The sequence below is a fragment of the Thamnophis sirtalis genome, unplaced genomic scaffold (assembly GCF_051295495.1).
Source record: "Thamnophis sirtalis isolate CommonGarterSnake01/CBP01778 unplaced genomic scaffold, rThaSir2_p1.2 scaffold_3, whole genome shotgun sequence".
Taxonomy (NCBI): Eukaryota; Metazoa; Chordata; class Lepidosauria; order Squamata; family Natricidae; genus Thamnophis; species Thamnophis sirtalis.
The window spans coordinates 158,560,541-158,586,795 of record NW_028261383.1 but is presented as its reverse complement, the minus strand read 5'-3'; the positions used below and the strand labels follow the sequence as shown (position 1 = coordinate 158,586,795).

General features: G+C 43.4%; 1 protein-coding gene across 1 annotated transcript in view; it reads right to left on the bottom strand.

Annotated features, from left to right (window-relative positions):
- Positions 1-26,255, bottom strand: part of COL2A1 (collagen type II alpha 1 chain) — a 90,413-nt gene that overhangs the window by 2,176 nt on the left and 61,982 nt on the right. The window contains exons 35-53 of the mRNA XM_087710572.1: positions 26,140-26,193; positions 24,407-24,460; positions 22,672-22,725; positions 21,947-22,000; positions 21,744-21,851; positions 20,919-20,972; positions 17,879-17,932; positions 14,652-14,813; positions 14,448-14,555; positions 12,996-13,103; positions 11,365-11,418; positions 10,087-10,194; positions 9,897-9,950; positions 7,753-7,860; positions 6,746-6,799; positions 5,253-5,360; positions 4,757-5,045; positions 3,164-3,351; positions 1,588-1,830 (exon numbers count right to left, since the gene is read on the bottom strand). Of these exons, the coding sequence (XP_087566698.1) occupies positions 1,588-1,830; positions 3,164-3,351; positions 4,757-5,045; positions 5,253-5,360; positions 6,746-6,799; positions 7,753-7,860; positions 9,897-9,950; positions 10,087-10,194; positions 11,365-11,418; positions 12,996-13,103; positions 14,448-14,555; positions 14,652-14,813; positions 17,879-17,932; positions 20,919-20,972; positions 21,744-21,851; positions 21,947-22,000; positions 22,672-22,725; positions 24,407-24,460; positions 26,140-26,193 (2,016 nt within the window). The remainder of the gene's footprint in view (positions 1-1,587; positions 1,831-3,163; positions 3,352-4,756; positions 5,046-5,252; positions 5,361-6,745; positions 6,800-7,752; positions 7,861-9,896; positions 9,951-10,086; positions 10,195-11,364; positions 11,419-12,995; positions 13,104-14,447; positions 14,556-14,651; positions 14,814-17,878; positions 17,933-20,918; positions 20,973-21,743; positions 21,852-21,946; positions 22,001-22,671; positions 22,726-24,406; positions 24,461-26,139; positions 26,194-26,255) is intronic.

Here is a 26,255-nt window from a genome sequence, read left to right as displayed (position 1 = left end):
AACCCTGGAGCCAGGTTGCAAGTACCTTTTGGGGTGGTTTCTGTCAAAAACGGTAAGTAGCTAGTCATTAAGGAAGGGCTTTTACCTTAATGACTAGCTACTTACCATTTTTATTTCAAAGTAGCTGATAACCCAGCATTGCCCAGGTATTTATTTATAGGGGGAAAATGTCCGGACCAAATGTAATTTCTAATGTTCGATTTTCCCTCTTACCAGAGGGAGCCCCCTTGTAGAGTACTGTGAAGCCGTTACTGTGGCAACTCCACTGCGCTGCACAGTAGAAGCCATTTTAAGGCAGTACAGTAGAAGCCATTTTAAGGCACAACAGGCTGTTTCTTAACAGAACACCTCCCAGAGGGGCGTTAGGGGTGTCTCTCCCCCCCCGTATTTTTCTCCAGAGAGTAAGTCATCTGTGTACCAAGTTTGGTTGAAATTGCTCAAAGCATTCTAGAGTTATGCTGGAACATACACCCATTTTATATATAGAGAGATATTAATCCGTTAGTATAGCCCATAAGAGCAGACCATGGGTGCAATTTCGTCTCTTTGAGATGCAACTTTTTATGTTGGAAGTGTGAACTCAGGGGCACTGATACCTCAGCATACCTGACCACAAGCACGCCACAGATCGTAGACCTAGATTTAAGATTTACACTGTCATTTCCATATGTCTGTCACTCTTTATCTAAGAAATGTCTAATCTGAGATCTTTGACTGCAAGTCTTCTAACTTTTTCCCCTGTGCATGTATACAGAGCACACATGTTCTTTCAACTACTCCTGGTGGGCTTGCTAGGTGTGAGGCTTTCCCTATCCCTAGGATGAATTTTCTAGGAGGATTAAAACCGTCATTCTGTTTTGGCTATAGGGCTTGCATCACAAAAAAATAAAATAAAAATCCCTACTCAGGTATCCTCTCATACATACTCAGAATGATCCAGTTGCAGAAAAATATAACAACTGGCTACTTGGCTGAAATGGAAATCTCTGCTACGCTCTTTGATCAGCAAGCTAAGCCTGGTACTATCACTATGATCTCTTCCCCTTGAATCAAACAACTGTATTTGTATTTACTTTCTTGGTAGTAATTAGCCCAATGTTACGTAAATAAAATAAAGTAATATCATCAAGCTCACAGCTCAAAAATTATTTTAGAAATGTGTAAAACTATGATTGGACATTTGCTTTACGTGGGCGATACTCCTGCAATTTCTTCCCACTTTATGCTCTCCCGAATGAGGGTGTTATGCCACCCAATTAGGCAGAAGAACCCCAATAAATAATTTAGAATAATAGGGATAAGGAAGGGACCTTGGAGATCTTCTAGTCCAGTGGTTCCCAAACTTGGCAACTTTAAGACTTGTGGACTTCAACTCCCAGAATTCTCCAGCCAGCAGAGCTGGCTGGAGAATTCTGGGAGTTGAAGTCCACAAGTCTTAAAGTTGCCAAGTTTGGGAACCACTGTTCTAGTCCAAACCCCTGCTCTGGCAGGAAGCCCAGTACCATTTCAGACACGGCTGCTTTCTTTCTACTTATGGTACTTCTATCAATACCCCCAATACATGATGAGTGATTCCTTTCTACTTACAGTACATCCATCCTGCAAGGCAGTGTAGGTAAACCTGCTATTGCCCTCGGCTCTCATCTCCACGTCGTTGGATCCCTGAATCAGGAGAGCTTTCTTAAGATTGCCGGATGTGTCATCCATGTAGGCAATGCTGTTCTTGCAGTGGTAGGTAAGATTCTGTGAGCCTTCAGAAGACAAGAGCCGCAGGAAAGTCATCTGGATGTTGGCAGTGTTAGGAGCCAGGCTGTCATCTCCGTAGCTAAACTGGAAAAGGAGAAGGGAAAGCCATTAGGGCATGGAAACACGTGATGGCCAAGAGAAAAGCATGGTGTCAGCGTTTAGCAATAGCACGTAGACTTATATACTGCTTCACAGTGTTTTACAGCCCTCTCTAAGCGGTTTACAGAGTCAGCATCCTTGCCCCCAACAATCGGGGTTCCCATTTTACCAATCTTGGAAGGATGGAAGGCTGAGTCAACCTTGAGCCGTTCAGGATTGAACTGCTGCACAGCTGGCAGTCGGCAGTCAACTGAATTAGCCTACAATACTGTGTTCTAACCACTGCGCCACCACAGATCATGAACATCACTGTGACAAATGAAGGCAAATTGAAAAGGAAGTTGCTGAAGGTGGGGAGAGAAACCAACATTTGAAGCAGGCCAATTCTTCCAATGTTCCCCCCTCAGGTGTATCCGTTGTCAGTCCTTCACTTCAGGAGCCCCCATCTTAATATACATAGCACTGGGACTATTGTGGTAAAGGTAGAATCTTCTTCTGTCAGGATTGAACTCCAAGCTGTCGGCAGAGTTAGCCTGCAATACGGCATTCTAACTATCATTAGAATTCCTCATTTTTGAGTGGCAGGAATAAAAAAATGAAGAAGCCATTTGGGTGGCAGGAACCAAAAATATCCAAACCATCTTTGAGGCTGGCGAGATTCAATCTGCCAAACTGTTAGCAGCCGGTGATCAGAAGAAGTAGCCTGCAATACTGCACTCCAACCACTGCGCCATTATGGCTCACTCAATTTCAAGTAATTCACCCATAGAAATTAGAACAAACAGGCAGGCAGATTCCTCAAAGGACAGTTTTATTGGATAGATCATATTGGCACAACTGGTGAAAGCCGACTCTAAAACTTCCCACAGCTTTCACCTAATTAAAAGTAAATGTTTCCCCTACCCCCAACCCCCAAGTCACTGATCATGCTGTCCAAACCACGGGCTGGCCGGTTGCTTGGTTACTTCACCCCTCCTCTGGCCACCCACCTGTGGGAATGTCCTTGGGTTCCCACAGGAAAGTTTTATTGTTTTGGCTACAAACCCCATCTAACTTTCCCCCACTCGCCTCCGTTGTATGGCAGCCCTGAAACCTGCAAGATGGCCTCAGCCTTCAGGGTTGACACATGGAATCAAGGCTATGTGATTCAGGACTCTTCCTTCACACAGTGTTACAGAAAAACGGCAGTTACTAAGCAAAGTTGTGTTTGCTAACACAGAAAAGCTGAGAAAGGGAACTGGGATGCTCACAGAACATTGGCCCTCTCTCCAAATCTGTCTAATCAGTGCAAAGGCAGTTATTGATGATGGCTACTCACGTGAAAACCTCCATTGATGCTTTCTCCAAACCAGATGTGCTTTTTCTCCTTGTTCTTGCTTGTCCACCAATTCTTCCTGGGAATACTCTTTGGCTTCGGGTAGACACAGGACTCACCAGTCTCCATGTTGCAGAAAACTTTTATGGCATCCAAAGTGCAGCCCTGGTTGGGATCAATCCAATAATCACCTGTAAAAGGGAAACAAAGTCACTTACAAGTGTATCAGGGATGAAATCCAGTAGGTTCTGACAGGTCCTGGAGAACCGGTAGCAGAAATTTTGAGTAGTTCGGAGAACCAGCTAATGCCACCTCTGGCTGGACCCAAAGTGGGGTGGGAATGGAGATTTTACAGTATCCTTCCCCTTCCACGCTTACCAAGCCACACCACGCCCACCAAACCACACCCACAGAACTGGTGGTAAAAAAAATTGAATTTCACCACTGAAGTGTATATTATGCCTCTCTGTTTTTACATGCATAGCAATCTCAATAGCACTTAGACTTATATACCACTTTACAGTGTTTTACAGCCCGCTCTAAGTGGTTTACAGTGTCAGCATATTGCCCCACCCCAACAATCTGGGTTTTTGTACATATATATTCCTTTTTTTGGGAGGGGGTCACACTTGTTCATAAAAGTTTTTCCTGTACTGACCATTTTCCTATCCAAGGGGTAGCCTCGGATGTCTAACTAATGCACCAGGTGTCTAATTAATCATTTAGAATGGAATTATATTATAATGACAGTAGAATGAAATTTATTAGCAATCAGGACATGAATGTAAAAAGGGAAACAATAAAGGATGAAATATCAACTACTCTAGAAATTTTGAAGGCACCTAAATCTTAAAGGTTTTTGAAAGATTTAGCTTGTAAACATATCTCTAAAGTTTACTGACTACATATGGGAGAAAATAGTATGAGCATCACCATTACTGTATTCAATGATTAAAGATTACATGTTAATATTTTGGACTGTAGTCTCTCATTTTCAGGTTGTGTTACTTGATTTACTCTGATAACAGAATGTGCATCTGAGCTTAGGGAAAAAGAACTACATTTTATCATTCAGTACAGTGTGGTTTCCAGTGACATTCTGGGAAAAGAATATGCCCAGATTTACAAGCCACACTATCTCTAACATCTTCAATGGAGTGGATCAAATAGCAATAGCACCTAGACTTATATACCACTTCATAGTGCTTTACAGCCCTCTCTAAGCAGTTTACAGAGTTAGCCTATTGTCCCCAACAATCTGGGTCCTCATTTTACCCACCTCGGAAGGATGGAAGGCTCAGTCAATCTTGAGCCAGTCAGGATTGAACTCCAGGGTATGGGCAGAGTTAGCCTGAAAAATGCATTCTAACTGTCATTAGAATTCCACATTTTTGGGTGGCAGGAATAAAAAATGCTGAAGAAGCCATTTGGGTGGCAGGAATCAAAAATATCCAAACCACTCTTGCTGTGAGGGACATTTTTATATGTTTTGAGTGGGAATCACTTGGTTCTGTCTGGCTATAGGTTTTACATCACTGAGCTGACAGAACTCAGGTCCATCCCAAATCAGACAGGGGCATTGCGCCTGAGACTCACCACTCTTCCATTCAGGGTGGCATAGTTTCAGGTCACGACAGGTTCGAGCTGGGTTCTTCTTGCTGCCCTCAGGGTTTCGGATGCTTTCAATCTGGTTGTTGAGAGTCTTCAAGGTGGCATCGACCTCAATGTCATGCGGCCGCAAATTACTGAATGCCTGATCGGATCGCATGTAGCGCATTGGATCGGGGCCTTTCTCAGTCTGGCCGAGGCCAGCAAAGGCTGACATATCAATCCCAGCTCCAGGTGGGCCGGGAGGGCCAGGGGGGCCGGGGTTGCCAGGAGGACCCTGTCAGAGAAGAGGAAAGGAGACCATTCTAACAGATTTGCCTTATATACATCTCTATGTCTCATCATCATCATCTCTCTATCAGAATAGAACTGGAAGGGACCTTGGAGGTCCAATCACCTGTTCAAGCAGGAGAGATTTTGGGCTCAATTATGGTCGTTAAGTCAAGGACTACCTGTATTCATAGCTTTTTTAAAAGTTACTTACAGATGGACCAGTTTCTCCACTACGACCACGAGGGCCAGGAGGGCCAATTGGTCCAGGCATTCCATTAGAGCCATCCTTGCCAGAGGGACCAACAGGGCCTGGGGGACCCTAGGAGAAAGCAAAAAATAAAAATACAGGTGAGAATCAACTGCTTACAAATGCTGCCTATATAAGAAATGGAGAAGGGAAAGAACTTTGGGACTGCAACATAAATTAGTCCAACCAACCAACCAACCAACCAACCAACCAACCAACCAACCAACCAACCTGATGCTCCCAAGTTTCTCCTACAACAAAATTGCAGTATGAGAGCCTTCTCCAATCTGACATGCTTCACATGGTGGAAACTTCCCATCTCTTATGAAGTGAGTCAGAAGGGGATTTGGAAACAAGAAATGTTCTACCGCTCCTCTTTTGACTCAGTAGGAATTGCTTGTGGCCTCTTCCTAAACCAGGGGTTGGCAACCTTAAACACTCAAAGAGCCATTTGGACCCATTCCTGTGCCTAACTACTGTATTTTTCGGAGTATAAGATGCACCCTTTTCCCTCAAAAAAGAGGGTGAAAATCTGGGTGCATCTTATTATACACTGAATAGAGCATTTTTTTTGCCTCCTGAAACCCCACCCCTTCACAAAAATGGCTGTGCATAGCTTGTAGAAGGCTTTCAAAGAGCTCCTGGAGTCTGGGGAGGGCAGAAATGAGCAAAAAATGAGCCATTTTTGGCTCAATTTTGTCCCCCCCCCAGTCTCCAGGAGCATTCTATAAGCTTCCTAATGCCCTTTTTTGACAAAAATGGGCCCGTTTTTGTGAATAGTGGGCCGTTTTTTGCTTGTTTTTGCCCCCTCACCTCCCCAGGAACACTCTACAAGCCTCCTAAGGGCTATTCATGCCTTTTTGAAAAAAAAACAAAAACAAAATGGGCCCATTTTCGCAAGGTTTGTAGAGTGCAAAAACTTTTTAAAAAAAATTTAACTCTTAAAACCTTGGTGAGTCTTATACTCTGGTGCGTCTTATATTCCGAAAAATATGTTATTTTCTGAATGGCCACAAAACTAACATATGTAGTTGAATTAAGTGTTCTGTTTACTTCTGAAACTTTTTTTTCCTTGGATTTATTCATGGTTGGCCTACTGGGGGCCGAAACGCTCAATAAATCATGTGCTGATGGGTGTCACACATTAGCGGTTATGATGCATATTTTAAGTGTCAGGGAGCTGCAACAGAGGGAGGAAAGAGCCACATGCGGCTCCAGAGCTGTGGGTTGTCAACCTCTGCCCTAAACTAATCAACATCAAGAATTCAGAGCCTGCGATTTTATATTTCGATCAAATTTTGTCATTCTTGGGGGAAAAATATGAAATTCTGCAAATCATAGCATCCTCATGCCTGATGAATTAAGAGTCTGTGCAGCAGATTGAATACCCATCAAACGATGGGTGGCTTAAGCGTTCACGAAATTAGCTCTTCTGAAGTACCGTTGATTGTACTTACCCTGGGACCAGAGGGACCACTTGGACCAGATGTACCTTGATCTCCAGAAGGACCCTAAGGAATAAAGGAAAACAGCTGCATGGTTAAATCTGAATTTTGTGTATTATAGTTCTCTGCAGCAGAGCCCAAGTGGCCTCTACAACATGGAGCCTTCCTCCTTATGATCTTTGATTCATTGACCTCTGTGCATGAACTAGGATGTAAGTGATTCTCTGTGCACCTACCTGTCGAAGGAGAGTATTACAAAGTACAAACTCATCCTATAGTATAGATATCTTGCAACTGTATCTTTTGGAGGAGGCCATTAGTAGGAGACAGAATTGTCAGATAATAACTATCTCCTGGACTGAAGATCCTTTGATCAGTTTTCAAAGATCCTCTGTGTTGTCTGGGAGATAATTTAAATCCCCAGGCCTTAATAAGGGTATACTTAATATACAGAATTTCAGTTCACAAGTCTTATTAAGAGTTACTGCATTTATGAAATCTTTGTAGAGAGGAATGCATACAGCATTGATTCGTATGAACTGATTCTTATCCTTACAACAGAGGGACAGATCAGATCAATCAGAATAGAGCTGGAAGGAACCTTGGAGGTCTTCTAGCCCAACTTCCTACTCAAACAGGAGACCATCTACCATTTCAGACAGGTGGCTGTCTCCAGTGATGAAGCACCCACAACTTCTGAAGGCAAGCTGTTCCTCTGGTTAATTGTTCTCACTGATAGGAAGTTTCTCCTTAATTCCAGGTTGCTTCTGTCCTTGATCAGTTTCCATCCATTGTTTCTTGTCCTGCCCTCTGGTGCTTTGGAAAGTAAGTTGACCCCCTCCTCTTTGTGGCAGCCCCTCAAATACTGGAATCATCATTGCTATCATGTCACCCCTAGTCCTTCTTTTCTCTAGACTGGCCACCCCATAGCCAGATGACTATTCCCAATCCGTTCCCAAGCCTGGAACGGAGCCTCTGGCGCTGAATCTTATCAAGGATGTGCTGAAATCAAAACTTACAGGGGGCCCAGGGAGACCCTGCAGGCCAGTGAATCCTCGGTGACCCTTCAGACCTCGTTCTCCTGCCTCTCCAGCTTCACCCTTGTCGCCACGAGGACCTTGTGCACCCTAGAAGCGTAAAACACAAGCCACCTTCAGAAGGACTAGGGAATCACAGGAAAGCTTGCTTGCTACAGAATACAGGAGATGGTGGTGGTGTTACTCCCACAATGCTTTATATATTTGCCCAGCAAAAAAATGTGAATAATTAACTTTCATTTTGACAGTAGCTCTACCTCAAGCTTGGGAAGTAAGTTTCATAGTTCTGGTTGTTATGTTCTGATGTCACAAAGCTCCTGTGTTCCTTGCAAAGGATGTTATGACATCAAACCTTGCCCTAAGATTCCAATCATCTCTTGATAGATACAGTGCTAATTATAGTGATTAAATTTGAAAAACATTTGGGACCTTTTGGGCAGAAACAGACAGGTTAGCTTGATATGTAGAAGTTAAGTCAAAGACTATACTTGTTTGGTCTTTCTTTAGCAGTAAATGCTTATAGCAGAAGCAAGCAGTTAAATGTTTCTCCTGTGTCTCAATATGTCCACAGACATCTCTTTTCAAAAAAAAATTTTTAAATGGAAACTAGTATGTCACAATGTAAACAAAAAAAGCCTCCAGCATTATCTTCATCTACAAAAAATGCCTCCAGGGCCAAAAGAGAGCCTTGTGAGCATATTTAAGGGGGGAAAATGATGGCTGTAGTTATTTGTTTGAAATTGTACTCCCTTTCTGAGGAACAAATAAACAAAAATAAAGGAAAACTGGGCCGGTGGTAGTGAACTAGAAAGTATCTCGGGAACTAAAAAAGATGGCAAGGAACTACTGTTCCATTTGGCCATATAGGCAGAGGTGGGCTGCTGGGGGTTTGCAGGGGTTCGGGAGAACCTCTAGCTAAGATTCTGTGCAGTTCAGAACCCCCCCCCCCAAATCCCACTCCTGGCTGGCCATGCCCACCCCAGAGCTCCCAGGAGTCCCCATGCGGCCCGTTTTGGATGCAGGTAAGTGCAGGGCGCACACGAAGGCTCAGGGAGGGTGGAAAATGGGCCTACTGGAAGTTCAGGGAGGCCAGAAACAGGCCTGTTTCTGGCCTACATGGGGCCTCTGGATCCCGGGGGGGGGGGCGTTTTTGCCCTCCTGGAGGCTCGAGGAAAGCCTCCAGAGCCCAGGGAGGGCAAAAACGCCCCACGCCCCTGGTGCAGGAGGCTGACTAGGCCATGGCCATGCCCACCCAGCAACCAGGCAGAGAACCCCTTGCTAAAATTTTTGAAGCCCACCCCTGCATATAGGCCCTGGCAGAAATTCTATGATTACCCTAAATATGGCATGCTCTCAACTTTTTTTAGTCCATTCTAGCCACAGACGAGAATGCTGTCTGGCATTCACTGATGGTGACCTCAAGTGATAAATGAGAAAGAAGTCCATTGACTCCCTCTTCTGGGTGAAATAATTAGTAGATCTTTAACGTGTTTTATGGCTATCTGGTAAAAAGTTATTTCAATTTTAGAAACAACGTATTCATTTGTAACACATATCATTTCAAGGAAATGAACATTTGAGATACAGCTCTGTTTTTTTGGGAGATCCCCTGTTGCTTCTCAATTTCATCTGGGAGAAGAAGGGATCAAGAGCTCTGAGACATCTTTAAATGATTGTTAGGATGACTGTCATTCCATTAAGAAAGCAGAGGCAAGGAAAGACTACCCCGTCTCAGACAAATGTGCAAAGTGCTCCTGTAAAAGGGACATGTGGTTATTATACCCAAGAGGCATCTATTCAAATATCACATAAACATATACGTGTATATGTCTGTGCTGCACTTGGCCTCTGTTCCTGTAACATTTTTTTTTGTTTTGTTCAGATGGCAGAGTTCACATTTTTAAGAGCCAGACCTACTTTACCAATTGACTTTGCAAAATATGAAGTGCTCCCCACGGCATTGAGCCATTGTGCTAATCGCATAAATGGAAAACGAATTCTCCTAGCTAGATGTAGCAACGATATAGCTGCAATTTGACTTGATTGCCTTTGGCTCTGGGGGAATTCTACAATGTTCCCAGGAAGTCAGGAGAAGATGGAGCTGGTCAAAGGGAAGAAGTACTCACAGGTAAGCCCCTTGCTCCTGCGAGGCCAATAGGGCCAATGGGACCTTGAGGACCCTGGAAAAAAACAAAACAAAACAATGAGAGGTTGACCTAGTCTTCTGTCAATGAGAAGACCAAAGACTGGAGTTCTCAGAATGGCTTTGAAGAGTTGGTTTCATTCTAGCATCTTCCTTGTTACTAAACACTTAACTGTTTCCCCTCTGTCTCCTTGTTTGCCAGTTGGACCAACAGGACCTGGAGCACCAGGTGAGCCAGGAGCACCATGACTTCCAACAGCACCAGTCTCACCACGTTCACCCTGTTTGGAGAGAGGGAGGGGGGAGAAACAAAGTTCAAATATTTAATGCCACATACATGAAGGATGGACTAAGAGACAACTACCCAGGAGAAACTGCCTTTTCAGTTGTAACACATCCATATATATGAAAGCCAAATACCGCTCACTCATCACGAAATCTCCAGAACCGTAAAGCCTACAAACTTGAAATTTGGCACGTATGTTCCTCTTGGCTTCTAGGTGCTCGCTAAGAAAGGATTTTTTGAAATGACCATCAGATCATTAGTAATTCTTATACAGTAATTAACATGCTCTGATGCTAAGGAGTTCTACTCCCCCTCCCCACCTGAGCAGAACTCTGTTCCAACTGCCAGTTGCCTCACATTCTGTTACCTCAATTCAAATTGGCAGACATTCCACTTAGGAGCAGTCTGGGGCTCCTTACAGCACTAAATGTTAGTACCTCACACAAATGTCTACGCTTTCCACCTATGGAACTGCTTCCGGACTCAAGGCAGTGGGAACAATATTCTCTTATTTGTTTCAATCACTGACCACCACTGAGCCAAGGGATTGAATTGGACTGAACCTGATTTCTCCTGCATTGTCCAATCACATAGTTTCAATGTCACATTAAAACCATCACCTATTGTATCCATGCTGCCTGTCAGGCACAAAGGATCAAGACCACACATGTTAATTTGCAGTTCAGAAAATTTATTGCTGAAGCCTATATGCAAGAATTTAGTTAACTAAAGTTCAATATTAAATTGCCACCAGATAAGGGTTAACAAAATTTAAGTGGGGTTGGACTTGAACTGTTTGTGGGAACGTAATGATTCTATGCTGACGACCTGCTTAACTCCACCCCTCAGTTCTGCCTGCTCTTCTTCTATATACTCCATTCTAACAGGGGGAAACAATTTGGGTTGTCTAGTACTGAACTCTATTGTGAAAACTATGCTGCCTTAGGGGACAAAATGGGACATTTAAAAGTCAGAAGATGGCTGAGAATATGAATGGAGGGAGAAATCCATATTAAGGGGGAGGGGAATCCTGTCTAAAATTGTATGGATAAATTACTGTCTCTTACAACTTCCTAGTCAAAAGCAGAGACGAAACACTAACCAAATAAAATGGGGTGAGTTAAAATAGATGCCTGGAGCGAATCAAGTCCTTCAATACACTTACCTTTGGTCCTGGGGAACCATCTCTGCCTGGAGGACCATCTGAACCAGGATTACCCTGAGAACAAGAAGAGAGAAGTTATTTCTGAGAAAACCAGGAAGGTGCTTGTGCATCAGGGGTCTGGCAATTAATAAGGAGTTGGTAGCAGCAGCTTCTTCTAATGTAAAACTACATCTGTGATGACCTGATCCTTGAATTGGCCCTTACCACCTACTCATCTTAAACAGAAGGTCTCCTCTATCTTTTGGAAGTCAAACTAGAGCAAACTCTGGTTTGGTAAATGCTCATCTGAAATACATTTGTTATACACTAAAATGCTCCTCAGGGCTTCATGCTTTAGTTACCAAGCTTTAGCCTAAACTAACCAGCAATAGCAAACAAGGCACAGAACCAGAACTCCTTCCCAAACCCAAACCCAACCCCCTCACAATCTTCTAGCTTTCTGCAGCCCACTTCCCAAATACACCCTTTTAAAACGTTTTATAAGCTCTATTCGTAACTGCAGTTTCTATCACCTTTGTCATCTTATTTATCTACTGATGGTGATGGACGAAGGAATAAATTGAAAAGTCCTGTCTATTAGTCCGAACATCTGCTTCTTTGATGCTGTTATTATACCATTTCTAAAACTATTCTATCAGAAAACAAATATGTTTCCATTGAGGAGATTGTGGATTGTTATTTTTTTATATATATATAGTGTATATGTATATATACATATAGCAATAAGAGCAATTGCTTTAAATTAGTATCTGGGTGGACCATGAGAGAAGGTATGAACCAAGCCCTCCCCAAATCCAGCTGTCAGATCATGCCAACCGCCACAATATTTTGCCATCAGCTTCCTTGTCCTCTATGGTTCTTAATATGAGCATCTGCCCCAGTGGTGGGATTCAGCCAGTTCACACCTATCCAGGAGAACCGGTTGTTAACTTTCTAAGCAGTTCAGAGAACCAGTTGTTGGAAGAAATCTCCTTTTGTTTTTTTCCACTTTAGAGGGCTGTAAGGAAGGCAGGAAGGAAACATTCGGGTGTTGTTTCTAGCCTAATCTTTATTGCCCTGATTACAGAAACTGCCTCTCCGGTTAACACTTATTACATTGTAACAGCTAAAGCAAAGCGCGCATCGATGTGAGTCATGTTGAGTTGGCCACGCCCACACAGTCACATGACCACCAAGCCACGCCTACCCAGCTGGTCATTAGGGCAGAGAACCGGTTGTTAAATTATTTGAATCTCACCACTGATCTGCCCTCTTTCAGAGGGGAGATGTAGGCTTTTAATTATTGTTTGATTCTGCATTAAATCCATTCACCAGGAGGAACTTTCAATAAAGGTCAAGACTCAAGGAATAAATATGTTTGGAAACAGGACATATGCTCATCAAGAACTTGGGGATGACTATATCAGATACTCCTTGATTTCTGAAATATTGCATTTAGTGTTATGCTGTGGTCACATTATCGGCTGCCATCATGCCTAGTCATTAAATAACTCAGCATAATGGGAAAGGATAAATATTTACTTAAATATATTCTCTTGAGAGGAAGCATCCATCACAAATTCAGCATGAGAAACCAGAAATGCATCTTTTGTATTCCAGACAGGAAACATGCCTGGATTAATTAGACTCACCTCACGGCCAGGTTCACCAGAGGGACCAGTCAAGCCAGGTGGACCAACTGGGCCAGGTGGGCCTCTATCTCCTGGACCTCCAGAAGCTCCTTGTTTACCAGGTTCACCCTGGGGGAAGAAAACCAATTTTAAGTAGGCAGAAGACTAGTTGTTGACAGTAAACTGGACAAGGCAAAGTGAAAAACCTCAGTCGATTTCCCCTCAAAATTAAGTAGTTGAGCTAAAAATTGTTTGCCCAATTTTACTCCATAATCATGATGATGAGAAACCTATTTAATGCAAGGTTGGTTTGTGAGTTTTAAAACTTAGATGAACTGGAAATTCCCAGAAAAAAATCTGGCAGAATTGTGAGAGCAACTGATAATGCTTTTTATTTGAGCAATCTCCAATATCCCAATAAAATACTATTTCCTCACCATTTATTTCATGCAACAAACCACTCCCTCATATAGCCAGTTATTTCTTTTTGACTTTTCTACACAGTGTTTGGGTTAGAACAGTTCACTCTAAGAGATTGAATAGGCAGCGACTTGTGCTGTTTAGCAAACCTGGAAAAAATAAAGCCCCTTCTTGATTCTGCTGACAGAATCAAACCAATTAATGGGGGGGAAAAAATCTGATTCCAATCTTCTTTAGGACAGTAATTTTCAGAAATGGGATGAGAGATAATCACAGATAAGAATTAGACTTATTAGACACCTTGGACTTTGTCCTGACATGACAAAACATGGGTTTTGTTTTCATATTCGGTAAGCAAAGAAAGTCAGAAGATAGATTTATTACACTTGTATAATTTCTCATTCATAAAATTTCTCTTTTCTTATTCAACATTTTAAAATTCTTCATTCCCAAGAGGCCGAATGCAGAGAATGCAATTGATACAGTTCTCACAGATGCTGTGGTGCCATGTTGAAGGGATACAAGCCAGACTATGGAAAATCAACAGAACACTTGATAAATAGCAGCTTAAGACTACCACTGCATTCATGTTGGAAGCGCTACCAAGGTGCTTCTGGATTGAAAGGGTTATAACAAGTGACATCGCAATTGCCCAGGGGATGGCTGAGGGGGCTCTTTTCATGTCCCCACTATCTTCCCACCGAAGTGGTACCTGTTTATCTACTTGCATTGCATGCTTTTGAACTGTTGGATGGACAAAGTAACGGGAACTTATTCCGTCACGCGGCTTGCTCTCGGGTTTCGAACCACGAAGCTGCTGACTTCTCAATGGTCTTTTGACTCAACATTCATCCATATGAATCATCACGGCCCCTTTAGCTTAACACTCAAAACATTAAAAATTATTATTATTAACCTACTATGAATTTTGTAAAAAAAGTGACAAAAAAAGTTGGACATCTCCCAAATTCAGAAGCTGGGAAATGGGATGAGCGTATATTGTACACTTTTCGATGTATATTTTTCAAGATCGTTAGTACCCAAGGTACTTACAGAAGGCCCAGGCAGACCAGGAAAGCCTCTTTCACCTCGCTGACCGGGAAGACCAACTATTCCTCTCTGTCCTGCCAAACCCTGAGGTCCAGGTGGGCCATCTGCACCCTGACAAAAGGGGAAAGAAAGACAGAATGAATTTGCATCAGAAAGAGCCACAGGCCGAGTCAGTAACTTGCACAAGACCACCAGCTGAATACCTACAGGAGGGCCATCTTCTCCAGATTCTCCCTTCTCGCCTCCAGGACCAGGAGGTCCTTGCAAACCTGGATCACCAGTACGTCCAACTGGCCCTGCGTCACCACGGGCGCCCTTGGGACCATCTTTTCCAGAAGCACCAGGTGGGCCTGGGGAACCAGGGTTACCCTGGAAAGAAAGAAAAAGCAAATACAATCCTGGGTGGTATAAACAGATGCACAGAATCAAGATCACCTGAAGTATTGGTATCGCTAATAGTAAAGGCCTTAGTAAGACCACACCTGCAATAATGGAACCAATTTTGGTCACCACATTACAAAAAAGATGTTGAGATTTTGAAAAAAGTGCAGAGAAAAGCAACTAAGATGATCAAAGGCTGGAGGCCTAAAACATATGAAGAACGGCTGCAGGATTTAGGTTTGGCTAGTCTTGGGGAAAAAAGAACTAGGGGAGACATGAAAACAGTATTCCACTATTTGACAGACTGCCACAAAGAAGAGGTTAACTTATTCTCCAAAGCACCAGAAGGCAATGCAAGAAACAATGAATTTGGAAACTAATCAAGGAGAGAAGTAATCTGGAATTAAGGAGAAATTTACTAACGCTGAGGACAATTAACAGTGGAACAGCTTGCCTCCAGAAATTGTGGCCGCTCCATCACTGGATGATTTTAAGAAGAAACTAGACAGCCACTTATCTGAAAAAGTATTGGTTCTCCTGCTTGAGAAGGGGCTGGACTAGAAGACCTCCAAGGTCCCTTCCAGCTCATTCATTCTAAATCATAAATCATCTTAATAAAAAAAATGTACATGAGTTGGCGTGGTTTGAGGAATCAAGCAACCGCCGCAAAGACTGATATCCTATATAAAAATGAACGCCTTTCAGAGAAAACACAAATCTATCTTGCGTAGAAAAGGATGAGCAGCTGTTTGTTTATGGGTTATTATGATTTGAGGTGGCTTATATTGAGAGTTGGGATTTTTCAAAAGGAAGGAAGGAAGGAACAATACTCTCTTCAAAATGTGTAGTTCTCTATTTGTCTAAAATCCAATAGAACCCAGCAATAAGGATGGATTCCTGGAAATGCCATTTTCTTGCTGGAAGCTCATAAGTGTGGCTTTTCATAGAATCACAAAAGCTATCCAGCCTACAGTTTCTCTTTTATAACATGACCTTGCATACTTCTTCCATCCTCCTAATTCAGCAAGTGTTACTTCGGTCCTTAAGAGGGATTGGTTTTTTTTCTTCTCTATGATGGGCTCATCTGAAAGTCAGTGAAAATTGTTTCTGAAGTGTATTCTGTAGCTTTCATCGTTTCCATGCAACCCAGAACTCGGATGGCTGGAAAGTCTGAGGGAGCCCAACTAGCAGATACACCTTTTGTAACAGGGCTCAGGAGAGACAATGGCATTTGGCATTCTTTTTCAGTGCTATAGCTCCCTCTACTGATAAAAAAAAACCCACAATGTTTTTTTCTCTGAAGAAAAGCCAGGGAAGAAAAACTCATCAGAATCAATTGGAACTTTGCAACCAATATATTTAAATATATGAATATATCATTTCTCCTCCTTCAATATTTTGAAGCCGAGGTGCCACAGTGGTTAAATGCAGCACTGCAGGCTACTTCAACTGACTGCAGTTCAGCAGTTCAGCTGTTCAAATCTCACCGGCTCAGGGTTGACTCAGCCTTCCATCCTTCCGAGGTGGGTAAAATGAGGACCCAGATTGTTGTTGGGGGCAATATGCTGACTCTGTAAACCGCTTAGAGAGGACTGAAAGCCCTATGAAGCGGTATATAAGTCTAACTGCTATTGCTATTGCTATTGTTTTATTGTATTAATCTGAACCAATCTACGCGTGGCAAGCTTTTTTTTTAAATGGGATTTTAATGTTTTTCTTATAGGTAAAGGTTCCCCTTGCACATATGTGCTAGCCCAAGGGTCAGCAACCTGAGGAAAGGGGCGGGTTTTCTGATCAGCTCCACAATTGATAAGGCTTTCGGTTAGGACAGGTAGAGGAAAAAGGATGCCATGCTAGGAGGAGACTCTATGGTGGGGAAACTGGACTTCCAGTCGGCTCTAGAATTGAACGGGGGGCTTCCGGTTAAGGCCTTTGAGGCTCTTTGAGTGTTTAAGGTTGCTGACCCCTGTCCTAGCCTGACTCTAAGGCAGTGTTTCTCAACCTTGGCAACTTGAAGATGTCCGGACTTCAACTCCCAGAATTCCCCAGCCAGCATCCGCTGGCTGGGGAATTCTGGGAGTTGAAGTCCGGACATCTTCAAGTTGCCAAGGTTGAGAAACACTGCTCTAAGGGGTGCTCATCTCTGTTTCAAAGCCAAAGAGCCAGTGCTGTGTCCAAAGACGTCTCCGTGGCCACGTGGCTGGCATGACTAAACGCCAAAGGCGCACGGAATGCTGTTATCTTCCCACCAAAGGTAGTCCCTATTTTTCTACTTGCATTCAAATTCCTAGGATGGGAGAAGCTGGGACGAGTAATGGGAGCTCACTCCGTTAACGCAATGCTAGGGATTCGAAACACTGAACTGCCAACCTTCTGATCGATGAACTCAGTGCCTTAGCCACTGAGCCACCACATCCCTTTTATCCTCATAAGCAAGTTAAATTATGTTTTATTTTGTTTCCTGTTGGAACCTTTGAAACCTTGAACTACCATTTCAGTACTTTAAAACGGTTGAAGCTGGGAAAGAGACCTTATATATATCATCCTTCTTCCTACACTGCTGATATTAAAATTGATTGATTGATTGATTGATTAGGTTTGTATGCTGCCCTATTCCCGAGAGACTCAGGGGGACTCACAATAAAAAGGGAGGGGATACAAAAAATAAAATAAAAACAGCAATTTAAAAATTCTACAACAGCCGTAACCTCGAATGGGGCTGGATAGTTCAACAGCCCCAGGCCTGCCGGAACAGCCAGGTCTTAACTGCTTTGCGGAAGGCCGGGAGGGTAGTAAGGGTCCGGATCTCCACGGGGAGATCGTTCCAGAGGGCCGGAGCAGCCACAGAGAAGGCCCTCCCCCGAGGAGTTGCCAGCCGACATTGGCTAGCAGATGGAATTCGGAGGAGGCCTAGTCTGTGGGATCTAATAGGTCTTTGGGAGGTGACTGGCAGGAGGCGGTCTCTCAAGTACCCAGGTCCAATACCATGTAGGGCTTTAAAAGTAAAAAAAAAAAAATGGGAAAAAAACAATGGCAGACAACAAAGAACTCACATTGGGACCAGGTGGGCCAACTCGTCCTGCTGCACCAGGGAATCCGGTGGCACCCTAGAAAAGAAAGAAGGTATCATAAGCGGAACGCCTCAACGGCAGCATTTAACACACTGACGAGCAAGGGGTGAAGGACCTTCCTCTTGATTTTCTGCCCATTTCTCGAGAAATAAGGTTTTAATTTCAGCAATATGCCTTAGAAACGTGGTGGGAAGCGTATCTTGTTGGGATAGAGATGGGAAGATCTCAACACAGTCATGGAATTCACTGGGTGACTCTGAGCCGATCGTATTATCTCAGTCTAACCCAGTGTTTCTCAACCTTGGCAACTTGAAGATGTCTGGACTTCAACTCCCAGAATTCCCCAGCCAGCATTCGCTGGCTGGGGAATTCTGGGAGTTGAAGTCCAGACATCTTCAAGTTGCCAAGGTTGAGAAACACTGGTCTAACCTATCCCACATTGTTGCTGTTACGAGGACAAAATGAGGGGTCATCCCAAATAAAGTTGTCTTAAATCCTTGGAGGAGTGGCAGGATGCAAGACATTCTTATATAAAGGTAAAGGTTCCCCTCGCACACATGTGCTAGTCGTTCCCGACTCTAGGGGGCAGTGTTCATCTCTGTTTCAAAGCCGAAGAGCCAGTGCTGTCCGAAGACGTCTCCGGGGTCATGTGGCCGGCATGACAGAACTGTTACCTTCCCACCAAAGGTGGTTCCTATTTTTCTATTTGCATTTTTACATGCTTTCGAACTGCTAGGTTGGCAGAAGCTGGGAAAAGTAATGAAAGCTCACTCCATTACGCAACACTAGGGATTCAAACCGCTGAACTGCTGACCTTCTAATCAACAAGCTCAGCGTGTTAGCCACTGAGTCATCATAGCCACGTCCCTCATCATATATAAGGGCATGCAATACATTCGTTTTTTTTCTTTTTGAAAGGAAAAATCCCTCTGGATTCTGAAGGTCAGACAGAGGGCAGATATTCCAAGGGAGACCTATATGGAATTAAAGCTGCACTGGCATTTACTATAAGGAAGAAGGGATGTGCTTTCTTCCAATTTTGGATGAAGGGAACCAGCACTTTCAGGAGACATAAATGAGAAAATGCTTCTTTGTGTTAATTCCATTAACAGACTAAACCCATTTCCTAGTAGACTTAGGAACCCTAATCCCAAAACCCCAACAAATATTTTTCTAATTCGGAAGCAGGTAGATTTTGTTGGCTTGCTGGACACCCTGGGTAGATCATAGGTGGTCTCACACAAAATTTGCTCTGCTAGGTGGGACTAGTTACAAAATAAGTTTTAACGAGAAGGAAAACTATCCGCATCGACCTTCTACCTTTCTCCTGGAGGGAGAGACATGGCATGGTATATGGTCTTCTTTGTCCCAAAGGAATGGGAGATGGGTGTACTTCCAAAGAAGCACTAGGCTTTGGCTACCAGACATTTTTATTTCCTAAAAATGCTAACGGGGGTGTATATTTCCAAATACTCTTCGAAATAAATATCATGTTGACAGTTTGTTTTGCAACATGACTGCTTCCCATTTCACTTCATTTTTAATTTTTTTTTAAAAAGAACATTTGGAAGTCAGATGAGGCAGAGAACCTTAGGCAATATATGTCGTCACTGCACTGCACATGGGTATTAAATTGAATATTTTTTTGCTCCAATTTGCAGCCCATTAGAACATCCACATTTTCTACAACAGTGTTTCTCAACCTTGGCCACTTGAAGATGTCTGGACTTCAACTCCCAGAATTCCCCAGCCAGCATTCCAGACATCTTCAAGTAGCCAAGGTTGAGAAACACTGTTCTACAAGGTAAAGGTGTAATTTGCTGCTTCCCGAGAAAGAGTGGTTAATAAAAGCATCTCCTATCGATTTCATTTGCATCTTCTAAGGCAGTGGTGGCAAACAGAGCCCTCTCTGCAGGGGCGCACACCATCGCTCCAGGTTTTTTTTCTGTCTCTGCTGCGCATGTGCACGCACTTCTCTTTGGCCAGTTGGTCTTTGAGTCCCTGTTGCGCATGTGCGGCATGGGGGTGCATGCACCCATGCCTTGCAGTTTGGGGGCGTGCACACACTTTGGGCACTCAGTGCCTAAAAGGTTCACTAGCACTGTTCTAAGATCATCCTGGAGATCAGCCAGGACAGTGACTTTATTCTCTCAAGAAAACTATAATGAAGACATGCACTATGAAATGCTGAGCATAATGCCACTAAAAAAAGCCTCCCCCAATTCAACTCTCTCCAGGAAAAAAACAGATAATGATTACTCTCATTCTAGCCATCAGAGCTATAATGGAATTTATGATTCAACCTGCTGGGAATACAAAGCTTCGGTGTGGGGTGGCTGATTTACATTAACTTGCAATAACCTAAAATCCAAAGGTAGGATTTAAGTTAAACCTTTCATTTGATGGTATATTAGGGTGGGATGTGTGGTTTTTTTTAATCGCTACATAGGTAGTTTGTGATTGTCTTCTTCTGGGATGGTTTTTAACAGGCCTATAGCCCCCAAGTAATATAATCAAGTCCAAACATGCTCAGATTTTTTTTAGATCAGTACAGATTGAGCAGTACTGCCATCTAGCGGGCAACTGTGACATGACATGGGTAAAGCATCTGAGTTACCATCGTTTTTGTGTGTGTGCGCACACAATAAGGTAGAGTCTACAATAGGATGTGGAATCCTTTTTGTCTTGAAGCCGCATTTTCATTCATCTTCAGACATCTGTTTTGACATAGGTTAGAATAAAAGTGGAAAGGGTATCCCCCTGAGGTTATTCTTCAGATACCGGCTACAAAGCCAAGCGGCATTAACCATTGACTTGAATTCTCCAATACACACTTGTTCATCTATATAGCTGATACTTCCCTTTATCGTTACCCACATCATTTTAAACAATGGTGTTACAGCACATCTCATTCATGCTAGTAGTAGGGATGCCATAAAGGAAAGCTGTGAACAATGAACATTAACGCTACACTTTTGGCCTGCATGAAAAAAAAAAAGCAATTGATTGACTAAATACTCACTGGAGGTCCTTGTGCACCACGAGCTCCTTTTGGACCTGTCACGCCAGTTGGACCCTAATGAAAAGCAAAATGAAAACAGGAAATTGGGATGTTTTTCATGCACCTTTCACCACTGCTCTATGTATCATCGTTTTGTTCAGCAGCAGCAGCTAGCTTAGTTCTTCCACCCCCTCTGATCGACCTCCCAGCATTCAGAAGCTATGCCTGTGGCACTGTTGGACATACCCTGCTTCCCCAAAAATAAGAATGCCCCAGATAATAAGCCCATTCGGGCTTTGAGAGCATGCGCTAAAATAAACACTCCCCAAAAATATGCATAAATGCATGAGCAGCCGATCCCCGCCATTTCCTGGGGGGGCAAGGGGGGGAACACACCCCACGTGTCCCACATGCACCTGGCCATCCACGCGGAACAGCCTTGCAGAGGCCGCTCCTGCAAATCCGTAGCTACCGTGCCTGTTTTAGTGGCGGCAGCAAAAAGAGAGGCAGGCCCAGTGACGCTAGGGCTGGCAAGTGTGTGCCAGAAACAGAGACAGTCCCTCTCTGGATCAGCTGATCTGTGAGCTGAGGGCTGAGGTTAAGGGGCCTCCTGAACCTCAAAAATAATAAGAACTCTCCAAAAATACGGGCAAGCACTTATTTTGGGGGTCAAAAGAAAATAAGATCCTGTCTTATTTTCGGGGAAATGGTAGTACTAATTTCATGGATAATGTGCTAAACCTGTGTGTACTTTCGGGTTAGCAGTTGGAAAATCCCTGCTTTACAAACTCTGTGTGTACACACACACACACACACTCTTTCAATTCAGGAAGTGGTTTCACTGACCTGTGGACCAGGAGCACCAGATGGCCCTTGTGGACCAGGGGACCCAGCATCTCCTTTCTGGCCAGATCCACCTTGCTCGCCTTTAGCACCAGGCTGGCCATCAGCACCCTGCATTGGGGAGAAAAGTGGGAGAGGCACAATGATTAGACATCAGGGACAGAAGACAGAAGTGTGACAGCTTGGAATTGTCATGCGATACTCACAGGGGGACCAGCAAACCCGGCAGGGCCAGGGGGTCCGGTTTCTCCACGCTCACCCTGAAACAGAAAGAGCAGTCGGAAATGGGAAGGAGCCAAGGTCACACACCGCAAACCGGCCACAATTGGCCAATTTCTGTAGCCGCAGGGACAGCTCCGTTTTCTAGAGGCTGGTCCAGGGACAGGATCTCTCCAACTGTTCCACTGACTTCAGGATCTGTAATAAGGCTGCTGTGACCCAACCGATACGCTTTCTACGGCTCAGACATTACACAGCAATTGTTTAGGAACACACTGTTTCCTAAGATATTCTCAGGGATCTTGCAAATTATCTTTTCAGAACAGCCCACAGGGTAGCTCTGCAGCACCGTGTGTTCCTTTTTTTAGATGCTGTTGCTATTCTTTTCCTTTCTACAACTTGGAGAAATTCATAAGTTATCAGCTAGTCTCTAATGGGCTTTTCTACCGGTAGATGCTAATCAAAACAGCCAGAGCCTTCCGGGTTGATCTCTAAGTAGTACAATAGGGGGGAAAGGGAGCCAATTTTCTCTTCACAGGGAAACAATTCCATAAAAGTACAACTACATTTGTTCCTAGGCTACCCGTAGGAGTTTCAATACTTTCCTATTAGGATTTCTACAATTATGTGGGCCAGCCTGAATCTCTCTCCCCCCCCCGCCATTTACCCCAACAAACTTCACTAGCAGGTTTCACAACGACAGCAAACTTACAGGGGCACCCCGAGTACCAGCAGCTCCACTTGGGCCAGGAGGACCTGATTCACCCTGCAGGGACAGAAAAGAGGGGAAACAAAGAGTCTTTGTTTGCTGAAACAGAATATCTTTCGCCATTGCCAAAGGCGGTAGCTCAGAACACAATATAGGATTAAATGGCTAGTAAGATGAATGAGTTCTCTTAATATGAGGAGACGGCGCATAGCAGGTAGTCCTCGACGTACAACAGCTTGTTTAGTGACTGTTGGAGGTTACAACGGCACTGAGAAAAACTGACTGATGGCTATTTTTCACACTTATGACCGCTGCAGCATCCCCATGTTTACGTGATTTACATTTAGATGCTTGAGAGTTGGTTCATATTTATGACTGTCGCAGTGTCCCGTGGTCACGTGATCCCCTTTTGCGACCTTCTGGCAAGCAAAGTCAATGGGGAAGCCACTTAACAACTGCGAGACTAGTTTAATAACTTCAAGGATTCATGAAAGGAATGTGGCAAGGAAAAGAGGTTAAATGAGGCAAAACTCACTTAATGAATTTTTCACTTAACAACATAATTTCTGGGCTGAATTGCAGTTGTAAGTTGAGGATGACCTGTACTGGATAATTACACTTTTAATATTTTGATAGTTAGTTTATTTAATGGAGCAACTAAACCATTGGGCTCCACAAGGTATTAAGAACAAGAAGACAATCCTTGCTCATGTCATGACTGTATTGCAAATGGTGCAGGTATAGTAGGAGGAAACTGGCTGAGATTTGCATACATTGTGGAGCAGAGGTGCATTGCTGCCAATTCGGCCCAGATCAGCTGAACTGGTAGTAGCAGCAGCGGAAGCTCCATCCACCCGCCCGAACACTTCTGTGCATGCGCAGGGGAGCGAGCATGGGAGCGTGCCCGAACTGGTGGTAAAAGAATTAGCAACCCATCTCTGCTGTGGAGACTAGCCAAACTAACTAAGGATAGAAGATAAATGGATTCCACTGAGCCGGACAAAAAAGAGCCAAATTAAATAGATCATTATCAACGTGTTCTTCTTACTTAAGTGTTTTCATTGGTAGAACTTCTGATTCTCTGGTTTCTTCCTAAACCCCAGGAAGCGTGGAGATTCAGATGTACAAGAATTCAGTAAGTCCATCAATGTAAACATGATGGTGTTATCAGTACAGTTCTAAACTTATGAAATCAAATTGATACTTCATCCCCCATGTTTTTCTCATCTCTCTGGATCTAGGTCGTAGCTAATGTGATGTCCAATGTTTACTGTTCCCTGTGTTTATTGTTTACTGTTCCCTGTATACTTTTTGTCATAAAGAATAGCTTTCAAGGCTCCTCAAAGGCATAGAAATAGCTATTAAGGCATTCTAAAAAGACTTGAGAGTGGTGCAGTGGATAGAATGCAGTATTGCAGGCTAATTGTGCCGACGGTCAGCAGTTTGATTCTCACTGGCTAAGGGTTGACTCCACGTTCCATCCTTACGAGACCAGTAAAATGAGAACCCAGATTGCTGGGGGCAATAGGCTGACTCTGTAACTGCTTAGAGAGGGCTGTAAAACACTGTGAAACTGTATATCAGTCTAAGTATTATTGCTACTCCACAGTCACACCCCAAATTCTCAGTGCCAGATAATAGGAAACATTACTGTTGAAGCAGAACTATTTAGAGAACTTACATGTGGCCTCTAGCTGTCTACCTGCCACAAGACCTAACAGTTGACAGGACCTCTTACCTTCTCTCCACTAGGGCCAGCAGGACCCGTAGGACCAATGGGACCACTCAAGCCCTGACAATGGAGAAAATAAAGAGTTAGATGTGCTGACAGAAAGCAAGATCAAAGTATCCCAACCTTGTGTTCATATCCTCACCTATTAAATTAAAATAGGTCCAAATCAAACTAGTGACTTCTTTCATCCATTTCACCTTTTTCCCTTGAACCTGTCCATTTACTTTACAATTCAAAGCCATTCCACACACGTGAGTTGCACAAAACACAATGTTTGAATTAAGTTACACTGAACTTTCTATAGCGCTATCTTCTTCTGCCTGATCTGCACTAGAAAATAGAATGGTAAGCATTCTTCTTAGCTAGTTATTCACAGCCTTTTTCTAATTTAATACTGTTAGCATATCAACGGCAGCATGGAGGTTTGGATCTCCGTCTCAGTCCACCATGGTTGCTTCCTGCCTCTGTGTTCTTCCATATCGCGTCATCTAATATGGTTAAGGAATGAACAGAGGCAGTGCAGCTGCACCAGCATGGCAGTAAAATACTGAACAAGATTTGGGAAGTAAACCCTGTTAGTGGCCAACTTCGATTCTCCATTTGGTTCAGCATATCGGAAAACATGAAAATTAAAAGGCTTTAATTGAGAGTCCAGGGTGTTGTCCATAAAAGCTCCCACCTCCTGCTGCCATTCCTCCATAAAGGAGATGAGATGCTAACATCACAGCCTGTATCCTCCTGGAGCAGGGATTGGCAACCTTAAACACTCTAAGAGCCATTTGGACCCATTTCCCACAGAAAAGAAAACACCGGGAGCCACAAAACCCTTCCTGTGCCTGACTATATCCTGTGAGCCCACAAAACTAACATATGTACTTGAATTAAATGTTCTGTTTACTTCTGAAACTTTTCTTTTCTTGGATTTATCCATGGTTGGCCTACCAGGGATCGAAAAACTCAATAAATTGTGTGCTGGTGGGTGTCACACATTGGCAGATGTGATGCATATTTTCATTGTCAGGGAGCTGCAGCAGAGGGATGAAAGAGCCACATGCTGCTCCAGAGCTACAGGTTGCCAACCCCTGTTCTGGAGTATTGTCCCAGTTCAATACTTGGGTCTACTGCCGATATTCCTTCATTTGAATTGAACACAGTGGGCAACAGACCCCTTATGCCTTTGTCCCATAATACACTTGGGGTTACAGTTTAGCAAGCTAAGCACTTATGACTTAGTTCTAACGCTTTAAACCTTAACTAAGCCTTTCTTTTTATTGATCCTTTATTGGGGATTTGGGTCTTCTCTCTATTGGAGAAAACAAAATGCTATCATGACAGATTGTATCCTCTTGCATAGAGGAAACCCAGGACAACTCCGGAGTAAATTATCTAAGGCTGGTTGGATGGTAAGGAGGGTTGACTCTGAAAAGGGCGAGAAGACTTGCTCAGTAAGACTATCTCACTCAGTAAGAGAAGCTTCATCACACACACCAACATACACACCAACACATAGAAACATACATGCACGCAAACACTAGTTTTAACAGTATTAGAACATCTTGCTTAATATTTTAATTAAGCTCACTATTAGACTAATAGGTATTGTAAAGGTTCTCTGGAGCGTGACACAAATATGCCAATAAGCTACATATTCCTCCTCCCCACCAGCCATCCACTTATTTCGTTAAATAAAAATTTTGCTGCCTTAAGAGAAAAGAAATTGATTTCTCCTGTGGACATACTCGGCTGCCATCTTTGCCAGGAGCACCTTCTGGGCCTTTCTCACCAGCATCACCCTGTTGGGAAAACACCAAAGAAACAATGATTGTAAGTAGCCTCTATGAACTTGGAACTCTGA